Source organism: Polypterus senegalus, chromosome 12 (assembly GCF_016835505.1).
Source record: "Polypterus senegalus isolate Bchr_013 chromosome 12, ASM1683550v1, whole genome shotgun sequence".
NCBI classification, from domain to species: Eukaryota; Metazoa; Chordata; class Cladistia; order Polypteriformes; family Polypteridae; genus Polypterus; species Polypterus senegalus.
This window is the reverse complement of record NC_053165.1, coordinates 134,570,572-134,596,304: the sequence shown is the minus strand read 5'-3', so window position 1 is coordinate 134,596,304 and position 25,733 is coordinate 134,570,572. Positions and strand designations below refer to the sequence as shown.

General features: G+C 41.8%; 1 protein-coding gene across 2 annotated transcripts in view; it reads left to right on the top strand.

Moving 5' to 3' along the window:
* The window catches only part of iqch (IQ motif containing H), a 98,991-nt gene that overhangs the window by 15,782 nt on the left and 57,476 nt on the right, over window positions 1-25,733 (top strand). The window contains exons 1-6 of one of the 2 annotated variants that reach the window (XM_039773512.1): window positions 1,750-1,842; window positions 9,275-9,379; window positions 9,769-9,866; window positions 10,214-10,301; window positions 10,908-11,027; window positions 22,933-23,008. In XM_039773512.1, coding sequence (XP_039629446.1) covers window positions 1,801-1,842; window positions 9,275-9,379; window positions 9,769-9,866; window positions 10,214-10,301; window positions 10,908-11,027; window positions 22,933-23,008 — 529 coding nt within the window. In that variant the 5' untranslated portion in view covers window positions 1,750-1,800. Of the gene's footprint in view, window positions 1-1,749; window positions 1,843-9,274; window positions 9,380-9,768; window positions 9,867-10,213; window positions 10,302-10,907; window positions 11,028-22,932; window positions 23,009-25,733 lie in introns of those variants that run through there. The other variant, XM_039773511.1, reaches the window with a different exon arrangement.

The following is a 25,733-nucleotide window of genomic DNA, read 5'->3' as shown; positions in this document are numbered from 1 at the left end:
TTATATACTTGTCTTTCTAAAGCACCATCCACACTTCCGCATTTTCATTCCTGTATAACGTACGCACCCTCCAATGAGCTCCTCTGTTTAACATTTACCCTCTTTCTTGAGCTCCATCCACACTACTATATTTTCATTTAAAAACACAGCCAATTAGTCCCCATTTTTGCCTTTCATCCACACTGCTTCAGCATTTTTAACCCCCTAAAATGGGGACTTTTGAAAATTCAAAAAAAACACCAGCTCAGCACTGCAATAGGTGATAACAGAGAGCTTTGAAAGCATAGAATCTTAATTACGCTCTGATTGGTCTGTGTTTATTATGTGGCTCTTCTCTGATTGGATACTGCACATTGCATCGTCTCATTCCCTGATTGGTCGGTCACCTTTCATGGAAGAAAACCGTATTCCAACAGAGTGGACACAGGGGGGTTCCTGTATGGATGGATGGGTTTTTATTCTGATACTAAATTACAACATCTCGTGCATTTACAGAGTTAACTGTAGTGAATGATTTCAAGTTCTAAGGCTTTTGGGAAACACTTTAGAATTATAGATAGATAGATAGATAGATAGATAGATAGATAGATAGATAGATAGATAGATAGATAGATAGATAGATAGATAGATAGATAGATAGATAGATACTTTATTAATTCCAAGGGGAAATTCACATACTCCAGCAGCAGCGTACTGATAAAGAACAATATTAAATTAAAGAGTGATAACAATGAAGGTATAACAGACAGACAATAACTTTGTATAATGTTAACGTTTACCCTCCCCCCCGGGTGGTATTGAAGAGTCACATAGTATGGAGGAGGAACGATCTCCTCAGTCTATCAATGGAGCAGGACGGTGACAGCAGTCTGTCGCTGAAGCTGCTCCTCTGTCTGTAGATGATACTGTTCAGTGGATGCAGTAGATTCTCCATGATTGACAGGAGCCTGATCAGCGCCCGTCGCTCTGCCACAGATGTCAAACTGTCCAGTTCTGTGCCTACAATAGAGCCTGCCTTCCTCACCAGTTTGTCCAGGCGTGAGGCGTCCCTGTTCTTTATGCTGCCTCCCCAGCACACCACTGCGTAGAGGAGGGCGCTCACCACAACCGTCTGGTAGAACATCTGCAGCATCTTATTGCAGATTTTGAAGGACGCCAACCTTCTAAGGAAGTATAGTCAGCTCTGTCCTCTCTTGTGCAGAGCATCAGTATTGGTAGTCCAGTCCAATTAGTCAGTTGCTCTTATGAAGCACGACCTTAGCAAGCACGTTCTTTGACGTTAATTAGGATAACAAAGCACCGATGCCGTCATGTTAGCATAAGGATGTCTACAGTGCCTGTGTTAGTCACCTACTGCAATATAAGAACACTTTAACAAAGGCCGCCTTTGTGTTGCATACTGCAGCACACTAAGTGACTAATAGATGCAGTCCAGTGAGCCTTTAAAGCCATTATTGTGAAGTGTTAGCAGCTTCTATTTCATGTGCTTTAGTAGCGACACACCTACAAAATCCAGCAGCCACTTACGTAAATGCCTGTAGTCGCCACTCCCGTTTCAAAGTAATTACCGATGTTATAATCCAACGTGTAATTTGACCTGTGCTGTACACCAGCCTAAAGCTGCCACGTCAAGCCTCTCTCTTACTCGTTTTTCAAGTCCAGTGTAACTTTGTATTCCTATTGACATTTTGTACAAATAAGAAATCACACAAAAGTAAAAAAAAATGCCATGAATGATTGCTCACACGTTGTATTAAGAAGGGTCTTTGCCTGCCTGTCTCAGACTCGGTACTCAGTTGGATGTTCCTTGTTCTTTATGTCTGCCAGCAGCGAGTTAATGTGGTGAGTATATCTTGTACGATGAAGATTCAGTTTTTATGTACGGGTTAAAGAGATCATAAAGAGTTGGGGCACCAATTGGCGAATCACGTGTAATTATTGACAAAAACAACAAACACGAATTCACAATAATTGTGAGGAATTCATGATTATGAGCTGGCGTTACATCACCAGTGACAGGGGCGCCTACATAAATGGCAAGCCTGCAAAGCGAACTACAGCAGCAAAAGGTGAGCAGTCCTGTTAAGCACAGCAAGCCACCTCAAAGAGCCATCCATTGAAGACGCTACAATACTGTGAAATGAATGCAGTTAGTAGCCAGTAATTTACTGTAAATTGACAGCCTTATTTTTGCAGAGTACGGCCAGTGTGACATCAAAGACATAACTGCTTTGTGATATTTGAGTATTATGTGGATATTCATATTAGCAAACCCCCTAAATCTTTTAGCCATGGTATTTGTTCTTAAATATTCATAACCACCACTACCTCAATAACTTAAGTTGTAAATAATTAGTCTTTTTCTGCCCAATCAGGGTGGAGAGGTGACTCTGAGGCAAAGGGATCTGCAGCACCAATCAGAAGGTTGCCACTTCAAATCCCCTTAAATGCCAGAAGTGACTCCACTCCATTGGGCCTTCAGGGCCCTTAAACCGTAATTGGACCATCCTGAGTATGACGTTAACCTGCACCCACCCCTGCAAGCAGGTCCTCCAACTTATAGGGAAAACTTGGGGGTCGGTGGCAGGATTGGCACTCCAGCCGCTGTAAAACAAACTCACACTGTTTCAGTCCATTCAACTTAGTGTGGTGCGGAGGTGTCCCCCGTGGCACGGCTGCGCTTGGGTGGTTTGTCGTGTGAAGGCCGTGGCAATGCAGTGTATCAGTCTATGCGCTCAACCTCTGCCCAATCTGATTCTCCACGCAGATTACTAGCAGCTGGCATTATCATTTTATATTTATCTGTCACTCATTCTCATAAACACTAAAACCAATTTGAGGCTGCCTGTCCAAGGGTGCAACAAGCTGTTTTGAAGTGTGTATGCATATTTTTTGCGACGTACTTCAGTCAGCGGTTATAAAAGCCAGGATTGTCCCCCTTTAGTAAACAGCTTAGTATTTTAGTCCACTGCGGCTGAGCGGACTTGGGCGTAAAGCCGCACTTCAAGACAATTTGGGGATACAGCCGGGTGAGTTTAGTTTTCTGGCGGAACGCAACCCCCCTCAAGGCTTCTCCTGATTTGTGCCCCTGCCGCTATCCCCGCAGCTTTGCACAGGGCAGCAGGCTGAGCTTGGAGTGGATAAAAATTACTGGCGGTGCTCCATTTATGACATTTGATCAAATAGATTCCGGTAGAGGTGACGATACACAGTAGTACACTTCTATGTCACTGCGTGCCCACGTCAAGCACTGGCACCAGGTTATTGCAGAGCCCCACACAATGTAACGGGTCTCCACTGCACGTGCCGTACTGCTGCGCCAAAGCCTTGGATCTGGTCAGCCCTTGAAGCTTCTGCGTTGTCATTTGTAACGTGCCATATAAACTGCCACGAAGGACTAATACAACGCAACAGATTCCTTCATTTTATTTTATTGACAGGCTGAAGTGAAATGTTAAAAAAGAAAATAGAAATGACCGTTCAAGCTGTACTGATGCAATTCCTCCTCCTCTCACAGTAACACAAAGAACACTGGGATGTGATGCTAAATTACAACATGCATATTTATTCATGCACCACTCAGTATACAAATACCTGAAAGGTTAAAAATGAGAAAATTAAAAATGACTGTTCAAGCTATACTGATACAAAGCCTCTTATTAACAAAAAACACGTGGAAAGGCCGTTGAACGCTTATACATTAATGCATTAATAATCTATTAATAATGAACGCTTATACATTAATGCATTAATAATCTATTAATAATCTATTAATAGAAAAGCATTCAAAACATTTCAAAACAACAATTTTACACAACGAAGATCATACTACCATTACTATCACACACAAAAAAATAAACTCAAGCAATTTAAACTAATTGAATTAATTCTACAGATAATAACAGCGTGCTTGCCTCCTCTCGCTGTAACACAACGAACATTGGGAGGGGCTCACACTGATGACGTAACATGAACACAATACCCGAGTAGGGAACTGGAACTGGAACTGGAACACAACAGGAAACACACAACATACTGAAAGTTATCAGGATTTGGTGAAGCTCCTGATAACTAAACTTAGTATTTTAGATACCAGTTAAAGCAGTACACGCTATTTTACAGACGTCACTTAATTTGACATGCATGTCTTTGGAAGGATACCGGAAAAAACTACAAATAGACCCTGGGAGAACACGCCGCCTCCACAAAGTCGAACCCAGGACACTGGATCCGTGAAGCGGCAGCAGTAACCGTCGCGCCACCATTTCGCCAATGTTTTAAGTGTCATCTTGTTTGTTTTGTATGACCAGTTTGAAGAAACATAACAGTCTCAACCTGGCTTTATCAAATAGAGTCAAAAGGGAGGAGAATATCATGGCAGCACCGATACGAGCAGTACCCATCCATGAGGCGGACGGCCACTCGCGCACTCAGAAACGCTCGCAATCAGACATTGGGGGAAAAGCGGAGCACTAAGAGACAGACCCAAAGAGACACGACGAGTACGTGCACACCCTCAAAAGTGGCGTCATTAGTACGGCACGTTATTTCAGCAATTCAGAATTAAGTACGCGTTTCCTAAAATCAGTTTGAACACGATGGAGTGCCGCTATATCGATGCGAGGCGTCAGCGCTAACCACTACGCCACTATACCCCCAGTTTGTCATCGTCACTTAAAAGATTTCCCATTGTGAGAGTCTCCTGAATATAATGGAGAATTCAATCGACATTTAAACAATTACATTAATATTATATTTCTACCTCAAGGGTGCTGCAGCTTCTTAACGGGCTAAGCGGCTTGAATTTGAATTGCACGCCCGATCGTCATCTTTGACTTTTCCTGTTACCCCCGAGTGTGTGTGTGTATGTGTGTGTGTGTGTGTGTGTGTGTGCTGGGGTTTCTTTAGGCTCCTACGATTTTCCACCCACACCCCCAATCACGTGCATATTAGGGTTAATTGGTGATGCCAAACTGGCTGCAGTGTTAAAAATAAAGACGCCAAATCGTTTCTTCAGAGCGATGCCACAGGGGAAACAATTATTGGTTTCCAAAAGAACCGTCCACATGAAAGTTCCAGAGAGAACCTTTATGTATTTACATCAGTGACAGGTTGCATACAGTGATACGATGGTAACAGATTTATGAAATATACCAGAGGGTTCCTGATTTTAAAGGAATTCCTGCCGCATATAATAAGACAGCAGGCTTTTTTGTTTTCTTGATCTGTTGTGTCCCGCTAGGTAGCCTACTATGCATGAAAGATGTTTGTTTTGTCCACACATTAGGAACTTTTCCAAAAGCCCAAAAGTGTCAATTTCATATGCAAAGAACTCTTCCCAGAACGAAACGGTTCTTTGTCAAGCTGTGGTACGGCGTGGAGCCACACAATCTAGTAACCCAGGTTGCACATTTTTTAATCATATAATAAGATATTATGAGTCGTCTGTTAATATTTGCTTTTAATCGTGTATACACATTTGTTTTGTTTAATGTATTCGTCCACTATGATTTAATTAACAGACACGATAATGAAATCCAATGCAGTTAATGTGGAAGCGGTACATGTGGGCAGTTTAATCCCGGCTATACATTAACTTTACATGCGTTAGAAAAGTGTGCAAATTAGACCGACAGTAATAAAATACAACAAAATTAAATGAAAAGACTGAGACTGACATTGACGGTGAACACCAATATCGGCAGTGTAAAGCCGAGGGTCTTATGCCCCTCAGTTCTCTCAGTAAAAGGTGTAAGGAGTACACAGACCCTTCACTCGGAGTGCTACAACACTTTACTGCCGCCTTCGCATCTTCATTGTGACAGACACAATCCTGCAAAGCCAAAAACGGCGCTACTCCAATCAGGTGACGTTGCAAATGTCAGCAATAAAAGGTTCCAATTCAAGTCAGAAAAATGAGGATTTATTAAATGAACTAACACAAGCACCGTGCTCTCTAACTAAATTGAATGTTAACTTAATTGCCATCGTGTGGACATGCGGCTTTGTTTTTTTTATTCTTTGACTCACAATTGTTTTAATATTGTTTTAAAGTCTCTGTTCATTTTCCGAGCATTCCTATTAAAATATGGGGTCGCAGTCTGGGGTTAGATGCTAGATGCTTAGATGTTAGCATCGGCGTAGATTAACAGCCAAGCCTGGTCGGCTGATGCAGCGCACCCTCACGCGCAGTCCGAAGAAGACGCATCCATGAATTTATGATCATTTTGTTCACTCGCCTAAAAATAAGGAGCCACAGTGGTTCTTCAGAGCGGCGCCATAGGGCAGCCGTTTTTGGTTCCAAAAAGACCCATCCACATGAAGGTTCAAGAAAGAACGTTTATTTATTTAGATCTGTAACAGGCTCCACACAGTACATAATCATGAATAGAAAGAGATTTGTGAAATGCCAGTGGGCCATGATTTAAAAAGATTCTCATAACGTCACATGTTCCCAGCCTCCTCCTCCATATATATTTCATTAAAATTATAAACAATAATAACCGTAAACTAAAATTTTACTTACCGTCACATGGAATTCATGTTTTTGCACACTTCCACTTTATTTATATCTGAAGAGTTTTCTCTAACTTTTTCTAATTGAAAAGTCTTGGATCGGATTCTCAAAACTAATCTTACGTAACACATCTGCTTCTATACTTAGTAGGAATAAGACATCCTGCCTCTATTATTACTATTCTATTTTTTTTTATTATTATTATTGTATATATTTTTATTTAATGTGGTAGCCTCTTTTCGTTCATTCCGGTTCAGCTGCACCATTTTCAGTTTTGCACCATTTATGGTAAATAATGTAAAATTCCTGTGGTGCCCCCTTCCCTTAATGCCCTTTGCACGGTAATCCAGCCCTGACTACAACACGTATATTTCTAAATTTTAAAGCAAATGAAAATCGGAGTTCATATTTCTGTAAATATTAATGTTGATTCGTGAGGAATTTGATATTTGTCATTTTTGTGGCAATAGAGTTTTGCGCGCTGTATTACTAACACTTTATTGGGTTGTTTGGTTCCTCGTACTTCAATTGTTTGACAAAGAACCGTTTAATTCTGGGAAGGGTTCTTTGGATTTTGAAACGGTTTCTAATGCATGGACAAAACAGAAAACAATAGCAGGATTAAAGATCGAGAAAACCTGAACCCAGCCTGTGTTGTTGTATACAACGAGAGTCTGCTACTTCGATAATCTGATATCCTTTATTTACGTTTGTGGAACCTTTTACGGATCTAAACAATCAAAGGTTCTTTGGATGGTTCCCCAATGGCATCGCACCGAAGATCCGCACTGGCATCTTTATTTGTAAGAGCAAACAGCCGAGCAGGATACTAACAGATCCATCCATCCCGCTATATCATAACTACAGGGTTACGGGGTCCGCTGGAGCCAATCCCAGCCTACACAGGGCGCAATGCCGGAAACAAACAAACCGGGCAGGGCGCCATTCCACCGCGCACATACTAGGGACAATTTAGAACATGCCATTGCACCTAACCTGCATGTCTTTGGACTGTGATACGGGAAGAACATACAAACTCCACGCAGGACCCAGGAAGTGAACCCGGGTCTCCTGAGTGTGAGGCAGCAGCGCTACCCACTGCGCCGCGCTACTAACAGATCAAGAAACTCAAATCAGCTTGTGTTCGAGTCCTTTTAGAGTCATGAAGCCACTGGCATTTCACAAATCAGTTGTCGTCTTTCCGCGGCTATTTGGGACCAGTTCCGGATCTAAACAAAACCTTCATGTGGAGAGTTCGTCGCCCTGAAGACCCACTTTGGCATCTTTATTTTTAAGAGTATAACTGCGAAATCACATTTAAGCGATCGCTTAGGTCCCTGACATCATTTTGCAATCTCAACTTTTAACTTGATAATTTGGCTTTTTTAAGTGCAAACACTCATTACATTGAGAGCGTTTAATTATTAACGCAACTCGTATATTTATCGGCGTTATTGATCCCTCAATACATTAATCTTACCTAAAGTTTAGCCTCCCTGGTGGACTGAAGTCGTTTTTTTTTTTTTTTTTAGAAAATGCACATTGTTTGCATTTATTGGACAGGAAATAAGCCGTCGACCTCCCGGCGTTCTGTGCCGAATGCGCCTTGCACAGTACAGTGACACAGAGTCAACCTTGAAAGGAATCGTCAAATTAAAAAAGATCCGCTGGTGGCATAGCGGCGCAGTGCTTAGCGCCACTGCCTCATAGGTCTGGCCGGATTGATACTGTTGTGCGTGACTTTTTACTGCCCATTATCTTCTAATGCTGCAAAGACGTGCTGGTTTTGTAAAGTGGTGACCCCAATGTGGGTGGGTGCGCAAAAGGGTTCTTCGGTGGTCCAGTGGCTTGCTTGTTCTATAGGCAGTTTAATACTTTGTCAGTTAGTGCTCTCTGGATGGGCACCCCCGCCTACCAATGTGACTCTAAATTGTATTAAGCGGGTTTGTGAAGATAATTTTATGGTAAGAAGCCTCCCTGCCAGTTTAAACGCTGTCATACATAATATAATCGTAGTACTAGGATTACATCTTGCCTCAAGAAGGTTCCTGAATTGCCTCGGAAGCTTGCATATTGTAATCTTTTTAGTTAGCCAATAAAAGGTGTCATTTTGCTTGACTTCTCACTACATTAAAATAATCGGAAAGCTTTCATGTTCTAGTTGCATTCTTATTATCTGAAGATTTTTTATGACACGTAGGATGGCGCAGTGGTAACACAGCTGCCTTGCAGTGAGGAGACCGGGGTTGGTAGCCCAGGTCCGTTGTGCGTGGAGTTTGCATGTTCTCCCTGTGTTCGTGTGGGTTTCATTGAACAATCCAAAGGCATGTAGATTAGAAGGATTTGTGATAATAAATTGGCCCGAGTGTGTGTGTTCGCCCTGCAATGGACTGGTGTCTTGTCCAGGGTTTGTTTCTGCCCTGTGCCCTATATGCTACAGCATGGCTAGTTAGAAAATGGCATGACATCTCTATGATACTTGTTAGAAAGGTTATTGGTGATTCCTCTTATAGGATACTGGGAGGCAGTGCTGAGAATGAGGACCTGGTCACAGTGAGTTTGTGTGCGTGTGAGTGTGAGTGACATTTCTAATCGGAGTCTAACGTCTGAGTACCTACTGCCAACTACACTCACCGTCTCATTCAGTGTTCGACGACCACTGAGTTCTGTGCGCCTCCTCTGCCACTGAGTTGTGGCCGTCGTTATGGCGCCACCTGGTGGCCTCACTAACTTCTGCATTTGCTGTTTATACTTCAGGTGCAAGAAGACCTTCAGCGTTTGAGAGACAGCGTCACCCACATCACGGTGTTGGACCTCCAGACTCTGCAGACAGCGATCGCTAATACAGAGCAGGCAGTCAAGGTGGGCTTCCAGTTCCTGTGCGGTATCTCTTCCGACGAGCCTTTTTGTTAGGGTGTTTTAGTTTTATTTTGTCCTTAAGATCTTTTGCAAGTGTAGGAATGTGGAAGTGTCGTTGCTTGTGTGCTTGGCTGGCAGTGCGGTGAGATGGTTAAGGCCGTGGATCTCAAACTTTGCGGTTGAGGGTTCAGATCCCACTGCATACCCTGTGTGATAATGAGCAAATCACTTCACCTACCTTCTGTGAACAATTGTTTCTCTGAAGTGTTGTAAGCTGGTTTGGTCAAAGGTGTCAGCCAGATGATAACGATGCAAGTCCTTCCTTGTATCTGTGTTTGGGGTCTGCACACCTCAGTCTTTTGCTAATGGTGCCATTTTGCTCTCATTGGCAGGAGCACGTGGACGAATATCTAAACTCCATAAACAATCACATTGCGACTCTGCCCCTCATCACAGACACAGAGGAGTCGAGTGAACAACTAGCCACATGGTGAGTGACACACGCAAGTTAGGGCCTTGATCACTTGATCCTTGTCTATCTACATTGCTGTGAAAAGTATTTGCTCCATTCCTGATCCCTTGTATTATTGCACGATTTTGACACTGCATGTTTTCTGGCTTTTAACCCAAAGATCACTGGCAACTGAAGGAAAAAAAATTATATATTTTTTTTACTTATGTCATTAATTGAATGAACAAAGTTATTCAACACAAACCAAGAAAGGGGCAAATACTTTTTCACAGCACTTTTGGTTAGTTTGTGTGTCTGATGGGACTCAAATCTTTTCATGGGAAATAGATAAGAGCTTTGAAGTGCTTTGAATTTTGTGTCCTCAGGAAGCCACAGCTGGACCTATTGCCCCTTCGGAGGCTGCCAGCTGCTCGGACGTCAGTGGGTCCAACATACCCCCCTTCTGGACAACAGGTATATACCCCACCTTAATAGATTTCATTATGCCCTTGCTTGGCCAAGAATAAGCTTCATCACGCAATCCTCTTCCATTAACTAAAGCAAACTATTGTAGATTTGCCATGCCAGTCTTCTGGGTTCTGCTGGGTTCTTACATGTATGAACACTCTTGGCACCCACCTTCTAAGACTTCTTTGTCATTTGGCTGCTCCCGTTTGGGGTCACCACAGCAGATCATCTGTTTTCATATCATCCTGTCACACCCACCACCTACACGTCTCCATTCACCGCATCCATAAACCTTGTCTTAGGCCTTTTGCTTTTCCTCTTGCCTGGCAGCTTTGTCTTTAACATCCTTCTCCCAATAATATCTCCTTCTCTGCACATGTCCAAACCAACGCAATCTCACCTCTCTGACTTGGTCTCCAAACCGTCCAACCTGAGCTGACCCTCTAATGTACTCGGTTCTAATCCAGTCCATCCTCATCACACCCAATGCAAATCTTAACATCTTTTACTCTGTCACCTCCAGCTCTGTCTTCTGTCATGGTGCCACCGTCTCCAGCCCATACGTGGACAACTTTCTAACACATCCTTTCTAATCATGTTTATATTTTGCAGCACAAGCTAGCAGCTAATCTGAAAATAATGTGCAACCCTGCCAACCCTTCTGCCCGTGATGTTCTCAATCAGAAGTATGGTGTGCAGCTGCCCATGCTAAGTAAGCGAAGGCCAGCCCTGGTGAGTCCTCTAACATGTCTGCCAATTTGTGTTCAGCAGCAGCCTTGCCTCTTAACTAGAAATAGCTTTGTCACCTTCTTTGCTTTTCTAACTTTGTCCAATTAACCTCACTCCATCTTCTGGGTGCATATCCATATTCTTCTTCTAATTAGTCAAAAATTCTTTTACATTTTTCCATGGGGTATCTCATGCTCTCTTCTGGACATTATTAACCTTCTCCAGTGGTCTCACCTCTCCTCCTGGATAGCATTTAGCCTTCAGTTTGTATCGTTCCCTCTCTAGTGCCATCTCTGTAGCTCCCCCCACCCTCGTTCTTGGATAAAATGTAACTCTGCAATATCTTTACTTTTTACTTCACTAATTTCTATCCACCCTCCTAATCGACATATGCCTCCTCTCTTAAACAACCCATTAATATTCTCTTAACTTCCTCAGAATTAAAACTCTCCATCATTTAGCCCTTCCTCTAGCACTTAGCCTTGACTACTGGGTATAACTCCCCTTATCCTGGAAAACATTATTCTTCTCTACCAGGTCCATTCCTTCTTCACTTGTCTCAGTCCACAGTGTTCCACCACTTGCTCAGGTAAATACTGTCCTATAAACACTGACCTTTAATCCTCTACTTGACACCACCTCCTTTCCTGGACAACATGTACAAGATCCACTGGCTTCCCCCTCGCCATCTCTGACAACCTTAATTGCTTGCCCCTGCCCTCTGCACCATATAACTTACGTCCCTCAACTGAGGTCCTCCTCCTAATTATCTGGTCCCACCCTCTGGCTTAAGCAACCTGTCTCAGTTGTCCCACTTGCCATTTTATGTATAACTCAAACACAAATCAGCCACAACATTAAAACTACTGACGGGTAAAGTGACTGACACTGATGCTATCATTACAATGGCACCTGTCAAGGGGTGGGATATATTTAGGCAGCAAGTGAGCAATCACTTCTTGAAGGTGATGTGTTGGAAGCAGGAAAAATGGGCAAGCTTGAGGAGATAAGTGACTTTGACAAGAGCCAAATTATGATAGTTAGACCACTGGGCCAGAGCATCTCCAAAATGGCAGGTCTTATTGGGTGTTCCTGGTATGCAGTGGTTAGTACCTACCAAAAGTCATCCAAGGAAGGACAACAGGTGAACCAGTGACAGGGTCATGGGTGCCCAAGGCTCATTGATACGCATGGCAAGCAAAGAATAGCCCTTCTAGTCTGATCATAGGGAAGATCTCCTGTAGCATGAATTGCTTTAAAGCTTGCTGTGTATGGGGATTCGTTGGCACAGACCAGCCAGAATGGCCATGCTGTCCCTGTCCATGCTAAAACTGCTTAGAATTTACTGAGGAAGAGATAGCACTATGGGGAGAAGGCAAGCCAGTGGTGGCAGGTTGATGCTCTGGGCAATGTTCTTCTGAGAAACCTTGGGTTCTGGCATTCATGTGGATGTTACTTTGACAAGTACCAACTACTGAAAGATTGTTGTAGACCACGTACATACCCTTCATGGCAATGGCATTCTCTGGTGGCAAGTGGCCTCTTTCAGCAGGATAATGCAACCTGCCACCCTGCAAAAATTGTTCAGGAATGGTTTGAGTAACATGACAAAGACTTCAGGGTGTTGACTTGGCCTCCAAATTCCAAAATGTGCTGAAAAACAAGTTCAAGCATGGAGGTACCTCAAGTTACAGGATTTAAAAGATCTGCTGCTAATATCTTGGTGCCAGTTTCCACAGGACACCTTTTGAGGTCTTATGAAGGACAAGCCTAGATGGGTCACAGCTGTTTTATCAGCACCAGAGGAACCCTACACAATATTAGGCAGTTGGTTTTAATGTTGTGACTGATCGGTGTACATCTTCCACCTTTCCTGGACATTTACCTTGTCCACTAACTCAGTCCTCTCTCTTTTAGACACTCTTTATATGTCCTGCCCTGTCTCCTGCATAACATTCACATCTTTCAGTGAACTCCTCCTCTTCTCTCTGACAACATTTATCTTCTGTGCTCTTCCTAAGACAACTTTATTCTTCCTGTTCACATGGTCCTGGCCCCTCTCTTAGATCACATATACGTTGTCTGCTGTGCTCCAGCATTTGATCTGATCAACATTAACCTTTGTCTCCTCTCTTAGACATCTGCTCTCCTACAAACCTTGAGCTTTAATCCTCCACTTGGTGCTTTCTCCTGTCTGTCATGATATATATTCATAATACATTTTTTTCCTGTATAAAGGGGTTTTCTTAAAAGCAGAATTTGTCTCCATAGTTCTTATATTTTTAAGAATGTCTAAGTATGTTGATTTTGGTTTATGTCTTTTCCATGGATATCATAATCTTGAGATTCCATTACCTGGAAACAATGCGTAAAACTTCAAATAGCAAAACTATTTGAGTTTCTGGATAAGTTATGAAAAAATCCTGACAGTCAGTATGTTTTTATTGGATTCTAGTTAAAGATCTTTCCTCTGCATTTTCAACTCTTGATTATTGACTTATCTGTTTTGGGTTTAAACGAGAGATAGGATGGATTCTCTGGCTTTCATTATTCATTAGATGTGGCAGCACTACACAATCCAGGGCAATATTTACCATCTTCACTAGCGTAGTGATAAATATCACACAAAATTGTAAAAAGGAGTGAAGCAGGCCTCAAAATTAACAAAAACCTGACCAGGACCTGACTGGTATTCTGCTAGAGGCAGACAGCTAGAAGTTTAGAAAGGTGTTAGACCAAGAGCTTAAACATAATCAATAAAACAACAAGTCATGACAGGAAGATAAACTTACTGTCATTATAACTAAAATGTGAATCGAAAATTGTAGTGAAAATTTTAGAGCCAATAGATCTGTAATCAGAGAAACTTTTAAAAAAAGTGACGCTTACAAAAGGTTGTTTCTATTCACAAAGTTCAGATGGGAAATGGATGCCAGAGCTGACCTTTCAACCTGTCACATAAACGTCAGAAGTCACAGCCTCTAAAGCTACATCCCTGGCAACCAGGAGTAGTATTCTAATGATGGGACTCACAAAATGGCTGCATCCCAGAGAAAACAAAATTGCTCAGATAATGGGGCAAAATAATTTCCACCACTTTAAATACTTGATAAATTCAAAGTCTAGTACCAAATTCAGCTTCCTTTTACTAAAAACACTTAAGTGTACATAAGATGGCAAAACCTTGTAAAAAATGAGTAACAAAATCACTTTAACACAACTGGTCACCTTCAGTGGCAGGCCTCACCCTAAGAAGCCTGACCCCAAACATAAAAGGCAGGCACAGAATTGGATTGTGCTTTTAAAAGTTTGAAACTCTCCATGTGCTTAAAATACACAAAATACACCCCTCTAGGGAGAGGATAACTGTAAACCACTGGCTTGAATTGACAACAGGCAATGAACACTCTTTATAAATAAGTAAAATCTTGATTTGGTGCTGAATCTTGATTTTGCTTTCTTTTCTTTGTAGTTCTCTTCTTTTTTTGTTACCACTGCATTGATTTTGTAGTAACTGATTGCATCTGTTATGTTATTATTTGTTTGATTTATTAGTATGACAATTAATGTTGTTCTTTTTGAAAATAAAATAAACATCGCTCTATTATAATAAAAAAATCTTGGGTCGAGACGTGATTTTCTTGGAGACACTTTAACATCCCGCGAGACAAGGAAGTGAGACAAAAGGACAGCTGCTGCACTGGCTTTAAAATGATCGACGCGCAGTGCAACACAAGCAGCAGCAGCAGCAGCAAGCCATCAAGCATAGAGGAGGTAAAAAAATGTATTTGTATCCCATCATATCACCATTTAAGAGGGGGTTTCAGAGGAGCGACCGCATCTCCTTAGTGTGCGTTCAGCCCCCCTCTTCTCAACGTGCCCCGGGGAAGGCGGAATAATTAATTCACTACAGCTTTATTACTGACAAATATCAAGAAATAAAAAACGAATAAAATGAAAATAACAATCTCTTTAAATTGTATATCCGGTTAACCAAACCCAGGGGTGGGCAAGCAAAGCGAGCATGGGGTTGAGCCCCCTAGTTTAAATAAAGAATAATCTTTATACATAATGGATTTATTTACAAAAAGGATAACAAAATGGCAAGCAAAGGTAAAAAAGGCAAAAAAAGGCAAAAAGTCTTACAAGTCAAAATCTGTGAACCAAACAGAAAATCCAATACAAATTTGCAAAACACAGAAACTGCAATAAAATACATCTTAATTTAATGCCTTAAATAAGTCTTCACTCCACAGACCACAGTGAACCTCTGAGAGACCTGTGCCTCCACATGAAATAAACAGGGTGAGGTTGGGCTCTCGGCAGTGATGTACTGATGGACCTACCTTTTGTTATTCCACCAACAGAACAGAAGAAACATACGTAAACAGCATAAAAACATAATCCATAAATACTACACAATAAATAAAGATAACAATATCGATTAAAAATGCATAGTCACAAAAAAAACCTGAAAAATGCTAATTCAAAAACAACAGAAACCACCACAAAGACAAAAACAAATATACACCAGGGAAGAAATCCTGGCTGAATGTAACAAGTAGCCCCACCCCTTGTCTGACAGCCTTTTGGGCTTGGCCTCGCCCCTCTCCAATATAACATGTACTGCACATCCTCCAATGAGTTCCTCCTCATCCCCTCTTTATCAACATTTAAACTCTGCACTGACCTCACCCTCTCCCTTAGACACCCTCTTTCCTCCTTCGTTTGGCTCTGTCTGTGTTTAAGGCTTGGCCGGGTGTGCTTACCTCACTCATAGGATGCCTTATGTTAAAGCTCAGCTCAAATAACAGGTAGTTTTTCACTCAGTTTTTTTAAAGCACAGTTGAAATGAATATGTTGATAATAATGAATATACTGCATGATGACATAGTGGTGGCACTGCTGCCTCATAGTCAGGAGTCTGGGGAGTTTACACCCCCAGGTGCTCCCTGTGTTGATCTTGCATGTGGGTTGTTGGACAAAATCATTTTAATGGCATCTTGGACACTTAGGTTCACAAGGCCTTTCTAACTGTGTTAAATAATCAAATATTGTTCTAAGACATGCAGCTATGTTGAACTTAATATTGAAAAGGATACCATAAGATTACAAATATAGCAAAGATGTTTTATACTGAATTGTGTCTGTCTGGAGTTATGCAGATGCTTCTCCAGGAAGCTGCCTCTGACCTTCGGTCTCAGCACCATGAATATATTTCATTATTCAGTTTAGATCATTCAATAAATGTGTTCACCTCCAGACATGCATTCTATCAGCTATATGCTAAAGATGCTCTTGTTGAGAGACGTACAACACAAATCCATAGAATAAATGTTGGGGTGTCAGTTGGGTTGTCCTTCTTAATGATGGTGCCAATAACAAAAGAACTAGCACTTGATGGTGCAAACAAACAAAATCTAGCAAGCTGCATTGTCTTCTTATAAAGCCTCTGCTGACCAGTCAGTCTGAGGTAGAGCTCTGTCCTGTGCTGTGGTCTGCACCTAAAATAAGACGTCACCTTCCAACAAGAGGACGAGTCAGTTGCCCACATTGAGCGTCTTCTCACAGCTGTTGGTAGAAAAAGACCGTTAACAACAGTAGCCCCTCTTGTCCCAGGTTGGTACTGTTTATGTCAGATGAGCCCAGACGGTGACCCTCTGACACGCATATGTTACAAAAGCTTTGTTTCAACAAAGAACTGTTGGCATATCTGTGACTACAATGCAAGAATAACATCTTGCATATTATGATTCTGAGATGTCTTCAGTAAATGCATTTCTTATACACTTGCTGGAGTCTTGTCCACCTTTGTATTCTATTTACAAAGTGAATCAGGGTTCAAGAATGTTTTCCGAATAGGGTCCATGTGAGTTTACTCCAGTGTCCTCAAACAGTTCAAAGACATGCGGGTTAAGGGAACTGATGAAACTAAACTGGCCCGTGTGTGCATTTACCCTGCGATGGGCTGGGATAGACCTGTGTCTGTTGCTTGCTGGGATAGACCTGTGTCTGTTGCTTGCTGGGATAGACCTGTGTGTTGCTTGCTGGGATAGACCTGTGTGTTGCTTGCTGGGATAGACCTGTGTGTTGCTTGCTGGGATAGACCTGTGTCTGTTGCTTGCTGGGATAGACCTGTGTCTGTTGCTTGCTGGGATAGACCTGTGTCTGTTGCTTGCTGGGATAGACCTGTGTCTGTTGCTTGCTGTGATAGACCTGTGTGTTGCTTGCTGGGATAGACCTGTGTCTGTTGCTTGCTGGGATAGACCAGTGTGTTGCTTGCTGGGATAGACATGTGTCTGTTGCTTGCTGGGATAGACATGTGTCTGTTGCTTGCTGGGATAGGCTCTAGTTGCCTCCACCTTGAATAAGCAGGTTTGAGGGTGGATGGATCACCAAATACTAGACAATCGTGAGATGAGTTAAGGCCACTCATACTTATGGCTAATGTTCCATCTATTTTTTAGCTGACAAGCAGGTGTGAGTGACAGATGAGCTGCTACTGTCCTTTTACTGCCAGTGTCTTCAATCCAGTTACGCTAAACAAGTTTTCAGCCATGAAGAATTGATCGATTACTGTGAAGCACCAACAAATGCAAGTGTGTGTTGTTTGGTTCTCCATGAAGTATCAATTGATTGCCATGTAAAACTAAACACATGAAAGACAGCTGTGCAGCACTTCCAAGCTTATTTTCAGGAAAAAAGTGAGCAGCATAATAACAACTGACCTGGAAAAAGGCCGCCAAGACTCAGATATCGATTTATGCTACTCCATACCGGCACTTAAAGTCAGTCACCGACACCAGACCAACAGAGCCTCAATTGCAATGGCCCGTACACTTTGTGACCGACATACGGTCAAATGGCCGGTCCCAAATGGAGCTGTAAGCCAACGCATAACTGCAGTCTGTCCTGTCCACAGTAACTCTTTCTAGCAAGTCGCCTATCCTTTTAACAAACAGAAATATTCCATTTCAATTACACATTTGTTTACTGATTCAGATTTGGCTTAAGAAAAGTTATATAAACTTGTAGACTTTGTAGACATTTTTTTCCTCTTTTACATGTCTGATGGTGACTCCTGTCAGCAAATCAGATCCTCAAGTAGTCAGCATGAGCCATCGAAGTGACAGCAGAGCTTCTGCCTGCATGTGTCTCCTGTGCAAAGAGTGGTGTGGCGTTCTGAGCCTCTCTGTCACACGTGTTACAGAATACTCAGTGAAGAAAAATGTGTTATCTGTCTCTTTGATAGAGCAAATAAATAACGGAAAATGCTCCAACTTCCAAGGCAGTGAACAAAGTCCCCAAACGCACCCAAATTTTACGCGATGCATATATTTTCTAACCTTCTAAATAAGAACGGCCTTATTTTGCCACAATTAGATTAGATTAAATTTAGATTAGATTAGATTAGGTAAACTTTATTAAACACAAGGGGAAATTGACTTGCATACAGTAGCAGAAACATAAAAACAAGGATACAGACTCACAGGACAAATAATATAACCAATCTATCAAACGATATGTAAATAAAAATAAATACATAAGTATTGTTATATTGTGATATTTAAAAAAAACTTAGGAAGCATTGAAATGCCTGATAGCAGTGGGCAGAAAAGACCCCCAGAGGCACTTCTTAGCACACTATAGTGGAATGAGTCTGTGTCTACAAAGCGCTCCAAGAGAGCGCCACCTGGAGGGGATGGAGGAGATTTTTCATGATGGCTTCCAATTTTGCCACCATCCTCTTTTCTTCAACGGCTTCCAGTGTGTCCAGAGTTGGCCCTGTGATGCAGCAGGCTTTCCTGATACGTTTGTTCAGGTATTGTGCCTCTTTCGGGGTCAAGTTGCTTCCCCCGGTGACCACGTGTAGAACGCCACACTGGCTACAATGGACTGATAGAAATTTCCAGCAGCTTGCTGCACACAGCAACAGACCTGAGTCTCCTTAGCAAGTCCAGTCTGCTCTGGCCCTTCTTGTAAAGCACCACTGTGATATCTGACTAGTACTGTTTATTGATTATTTGGACCCCCAGTTACTGGTAGCTCTGCACCACCTCCACGTCCTCCCCCTGGATGGTTACAGGTCTCAGGAGCCTTTTTGGCATGCTTAAATTACAACATGTAGACAAAGAAACTTAAAAAAAAAATGTTTTCTGTCATTTAAATATTGTTAATGGTATAAGTGCACAATTCTGTAATTTTGAAGTTTTAAATATATTAATATAAGTGAGACTTCATACTGGAAACATATATTATGAATATTTTACCATACTTGAAATGGGAGATCATGTAAGGAGTAGCAGTTCTGTCTTCACGGTTTGCCTCTACTTCCCCGCCGAAATGTCAAACTCCGCCCACAGCCCTGCCCCATTTTATGGCTAACACATACGCCTTACAGTGCATGCTGTCTCCCCTCACATGAAACACTTACGTTTTGCACTCGCCCTGTCCCTTCTTAGACAGTCTTCTTCATTTGTCTTTGCTGTCTCTCTTCCATGTAACACGTATTTCTTCACATTGGCTCCTCCTCCTCCTCTTCTGCAGTGGCCCCGCCTCCTCTTTTAAATAGCCTTTCTAACTTTCCTGTATCTCACTTACATCCTTCACTGCTGGACATTAATCTTCTCCTCTGAGCCTCTCCTCCATCTTTGTCTGTCTATGCCTCTCTCTTTAACCACCTACTGTATATACTTCTTCATCAACCCCATATTGCCTCTGGTAGCTATACCTTCTATCCTGTATAAGAAATAAATTAAAATAAGAAATACATTAGAAAAGTACCAATAGGAAAATGACATACTAAATAACAGCAAGCATGGGATCAGGAGAGATCTTTTAGATTTTATTTTGAACAGGCAATTGCAATAGTTGACAAATGTAATGTTTACAACATAATTTATTTAGACTTTCATAAAGCCTTTGAGATGATCCCACACCAAATATTCTAAAACTAGAAGTTGTAGGCATCAGAGGTAAACTACAAAATAAAATCTCAAGTTGGTTCAGAGCTGGGTGACCACTTGGAAAATGCAGTTTAATGGATAAAATTGCAAAGTGCCACACGTGGGCAAAAGGAACATCAATCATAAATACAAGATGGGAGACACTGAGCTACAGGAAACAGCTTCTGAAAAGGATTTAGGGGTTTATGTTGACACAACGTTTTCATCATCTATGCAGTGTGCAGAAGTGATTAAAAAGACAAATAAAACCTTAGGTTACATCATAAAAAGTGTTATGTATAAATCAAGGGGCGTTACGGTCAGATTATATAAGACACTCGTGACACTGCATCTTCTCCGGTCACCATGCTACAAAAAAGACACAGCAGCACCTGAAGTCGCACAGACGAGAGCAACTGAGAGCATCCCAAGACTTGAGGATATGGCCTACAGTAAGAGACTCAGAGAATTAAATCCGTTTAGTCTCGAGGAGTGGAGAGCACGTGTTGTATGTTTCAGCCAGACCCCCCCTCCCCACTTCGTCTCCTTTATGTCTGTTTTGCTCATTTTTTATGTTAATATCATTGATCATTTAGTTTCTTTGTCTTTTTCTATGTGCCGTGTGTTTAGTGGGTGGTCACTCACCCATCACTGTCAAGCCCTCAATCCAACCGAGGCTGAGGAGAGCCCACAGTACGTTGGGTTCATTAAATGTGCTGACATTGGTGACTTTCTACTGTGAATTTACTGGATTTTTGACCTTATGATCTGTTTTTGACTTTTGATTTTGACTAAAATCCACCACCAGCTCCTTGGTTTTGCTAATGTTCAGTTGTAGGTGGTTTGAGTCGCACCATTTAACAAAGTCCTTGGTTAGGTTCCTATACTCCTCCTCCTGCCCACTCCTGATGCAGCTCACGATAGCCGTGTCGTCAGCAAACTTTTGCACGTGGCAGGACTCCGAGTTGTATTGGAAGTCTGATGTATATAGGCTGAACAAGACCAGAGAAAGTACAGTCCCCTGTGGTGCTCCTGTGTTGCTGACCACAATGTCAGACCTGCAGTTCCCGAGACGCACATAGTGAGGTCTGTTTGTAAGATAGTTCACGATCCATGCCACCAGGTATGAATCTATTCCCATCTCTGCCAGTATGGTGTTGAAGGCGCTAGAGAAGTCCAGAAACATAATTCTTACAGCATCACTGCCTCTGTCCAAGTGGAAGAGGGATCAGTGTAGCATATAGATGATGGCATCCTCCGCTCCCACCTTCTCCTGGTATGCGAACTGCAGGGGGTCGAGGGCATGGTGGACCTGTGGCCTCAGGTGGTGAAGCAGCAGCTGCTCCATGGTCTTCATCACATGTGATGTCAGAGCGACAAGCTGGAAGTTGTTCAGCTCACTAGGACGTGATACTTTTGGGATTAGGTGATACAAGATGTGCATAACGTATACATCCAACAGTGTATGATGACTTCTTTCACTGATGACAGTTATCTTTTGCACTCGCCGTGTCCCTTCCTAGACAGTCTTCTTCATCTGCCCCTGTTCTTCTTTATTTTGGCTCCTCCCCCTCTCCTGCACTGACCCCGCCCTTGTCTGTTCAACAACCTTTCTCAGTTGGCCCCCCCATTTGCTGTATAGCACATACATCTTTGACTGAGCTCCACCTCCTCTCCTGGTCATTTAGTGTCTCCACTGACCTCATCCTCCCTCTTAGACAACCTCATCTTTTTTCATTTTGCCCTGCACTGTTTCTCAGTAACACATCCACCCCCAAATGGGGCCTGCCTTTTGTCCTGTTTACCAGCCCTGACCAGCCTGATGGTTTTTCTGATGTATAGGGATATTACAGATTCTTATTTGGAAGAGCATCAATAACTGATATGTGGCTGGACTTTGTGGCTCTTTAGAGCCTGACTTTGAGCTCTGCTTGTAGCGTTTGCCCATCACACTCTCCATCACACAGGGCCCAGCATTGTGCCAGGCTGGAGCTGAAGTTAACAGATGAGTCCAGTCAGCATCCTCTCAACCTGGAAATGGGAAAGTGAAGGTCACCACGGTCTCCGATGACAGAGAGAACATTTGTTGGTAAACAAATTAATCTTTGCAAAGGTCACCATTTGTTTTAAGATTTTTCCCTCTATCCAGCGCTTGTCATGTGGAGGCGGGCGCGCCTGTCACTCTCTGAGGTGGGGTGCAGCGCCAGCCGGCTGTCTGACTGCGTATCAGCATTCTCCACAGAAAGCGGCACCTGATTGCGATGCTATGGGCTGCTGCTTTACAGCTGTCTCTGGACAAGAGGACGCCCAGCCCTGAATGACAATAAGATGGCTCCCCACTTTCCCAACTGGCGAGGCTGGCCCTATGCCTGCACACTCTGCGCCAGCACATGTCTCACCGCTTCCTCCGGTGCCATTTCTCAGGGGTTTTGCTTTTTCAAACAGATGTGCATTTCTGCTTCCCTTCTGCTGACAGAGGAATGTTAGCATCCAGAGCGGTGGTTTGAGAGCTCTTCTTCTGCCTGCACTTGTGGCCGGCCACAAGACACAGAAGTGAGTGTTAGTTCATCTTGTCAGTTCCATCTATGTGCCCACTACAGAAAACTGTGTAAACACAAAACAGGTTTGTTTCTATTGTAGTTTAAAATGTAGCCAATTGATGCATGAGGATGGTTGGCATGGGCCTCTGATTGCGATTACTCGGGGCTGGGGAGATTTATTTTTAACTTGGTTTCCATTATGAGCCTCTTGCTTTGTACCTTTGTCCCTTACACTGGGCATGTGGGTTGGCAGATATCTCTTCCATATATTTTTGGCTTTTTGATACCAATTCTGAGAATAGGCACCAAGCTGGTTAACTGTCTTGAGCAGCAACATTGGTCACCTTGATGCTCTCCTCTTTTTTGATCTGCCTGCTTTTGCAGACCACAGGTCATCTCTTCTGTGTTTTTTCATTTTCACAGGCACAGCCTCTGAGAGCCTCACCTGGATCCCCTGGGAGCTGCCCTCCAGTGGTGTTTGACAGAGACCGTTACCGAGGTTGGTACTCAAGCAAAAGCAGAAAATGTTACTCTAAGTGGCCTGTCAAGTCTTTCTCTGAGCTCCAGCTATGTCAACTGTCTCTTATTCCAATGTCTATGCCTTATTTTTCTTCGTATTGTGGTACTTGTCTATGTGAAGACTCTGAATCCACATGTAAATTTAGGTCTACACATTTGTCGCTGTAATTCACTAGATAATCAATTGTAAAAAATTATGCAAGTACCGAGCCTGTCATTAGCCACCAGGGGGCACCACCAGACAAACATAGTGACTAACACAGCTCTAAACTAAACAGCAAAAGGCAGTTGGGCACATCCATTAAAATGTTACAAGTCCCCCCAGCCACTAGAGGGCAGTGTGTTTGGGCACCTCTGGGTTGCTAGCGAAGACAACCTATCTGGGCTCCACATATGCTTATTTATGGTGCATGTGGGAGCCCAGACCTCAAACCTAATGTGTTCCTGGAAGTATTTCTTGACTGGGGTAAAAAGCCCTTTCCGACCAAATGGCCTTTGAGCTTTGGCTGAGCTGGTGAGTGGAAGTGTTAAGTTTCAGCCGGAGTCTGTTCCCTGACTTATGCTTATTTTCCTTTAAGTTGCCTTTTTGTTTATGCTAAAGTATTTTTTCATGTGTCTATTTTACTTATGTACAGTATATATTATTAATATTTCTTCGTTTTCATATGTTGTGCTTCTGTTTCCTCTTATGCTCCTTGTGATTTGTGGGTGGAACCCCAAAAGATGGAACCACGTCAGTATCACTGCTGAAGGACCATCCTCAGCATTTATATTCTAAAGCTAGGGGAAGATCCTTCAGTTAGTAATGGGTATATTGATTCACTTTATTGATTTGGGTCTTTTGAAGTGAATCAATTAATTTTTTTCATTTGATTCATCTGTAATAAGAAGAAAAGAAACATTTTTGGAAGGGGGTTCCCTCTTGAATGAATTGCATAACAATTCTTTAATTATAATATAATACTATTATTTAATTAATCATATATTAAACATGCTTTTAGTTCATATTGTATAATATTTAACAATCTGAAAACGTAAAGGATGACAATATACTGTAGAGAAAATGTAAAATTAAAATAATACACTAAGCTCCATAATCATAAGTGAACAAGAACTGTGCTCCTTGTTCTCGGGTAATGATTCAGTGATTCACTTTGTGAATGAAGTAAATTAGATTTGAATGACTCACTTCATGAATCAAATGAACAAGAATTGTGGGACTCGTTCTCAGGTATTGTAATGATTCAAATGAAATCAAATGAATCAGAATTGTGTGTCACCTTCTCAGGTAATGATTCATTTCATGAATCAAATGAAACAGAATTGTGTGATTTGTTCACAAATCAAATGAATGATAATCATGTAACTCATTCTTGGGTAGTGATTCAGTTTGCAAAACAAATAGACAAGAATCATGTGACTTGCTCTCAGGTAAGGATTCAATTTACAAATCAAATGAACAAGAATTGTGTGATTTGTCCTCAGGTAATGATTCAATTTGCAAATCAAATAAATGAGAATTGTGTGGCTTGTTCACAAATCTAATGAAGAGAATCATGTGACTAATTTTCAGGTAATTAGAATTGTGTGACTTGTCCTCGGGTAATGATTCAGTTCTCCAGTAATGATTTAGCTCACAGATCAAATGAATAAGACTTGTGCGGCTTGTTTGTGACTCAGATGAGTGAGAATCATGTGACTCTTTCGCAAATTAAGTGAATGAGAATTGTGTGACTTGTTTTCAGGTAATAATTCAGTTGACAGCAAATAATTGTCAGAAATTAGAAGAATATTTTTAAATGACTCAGTTTTGTGTGACTAATTTGTTGACATGACAGGAACATGAACGTATTAGTTTAATATTATATCTATATATTCTATATAAAACAATTCCAATACCAAATCGTTCAAAATATACAATTAAAACATCTTAATATAAATCTATTATTACTGTATTGTACTTATATAATGAATGAGAGAATGATCAATGACAGACTCCTCGCTCTCTGATAATGATCTACTTTTAACTAGAAGGTATGATTGAACAAGAAGCATGAATCAGACAGGTGGTACTTAACTTGCACGTGTACTTTAAACTCCTAAATGGTAGAGACTGATGGCATCACACATGTTTTTTTGCAGTCCAGTTGAAATTTACTGAATTGGTTTGTTCAGGCTCATGATTCGATTCCCATGATTCTCTGGAAAGAGTCATTCAAAAACAACAGTTTGCTTGTGAATTTCCCATCATCACCTTCTGTGGTTCATTGAATTTGGGAGAGTTCTGTTCTATTCTGAGTATTGTGTTTTTTTTGGATTCTGGATTTTTGCTTCTGTTTTATGGATTTAGCTTAGGATGTTGTATTGGAGTTATATACCTTGGATTGCCTTTTTAGGCGAGTTCTTTCTGCCTTATTTGACCATTTTTTGTTCTTCTTTGGCATATACATTTTGGAACATTTAAAGTTATTTGAAGTTTACCTCACACCATTTTTCTATTTTTTGTTGCTTCATCATAACAAGAATGAGAGGAGGAGTGTTTGAGGAGTTATTAAGCGGGAGATGAGCAGAAAATACTGGTGGATAAATGGACCAGCAACCTTACATGCTAGTCAGCGACAACTACTTTCACAGACGCACAATCCGAGCATTGAATCTTTTGTTGTTTTTCCATTTTTGTACTTTGTGTTTTCACTACTGTGTTA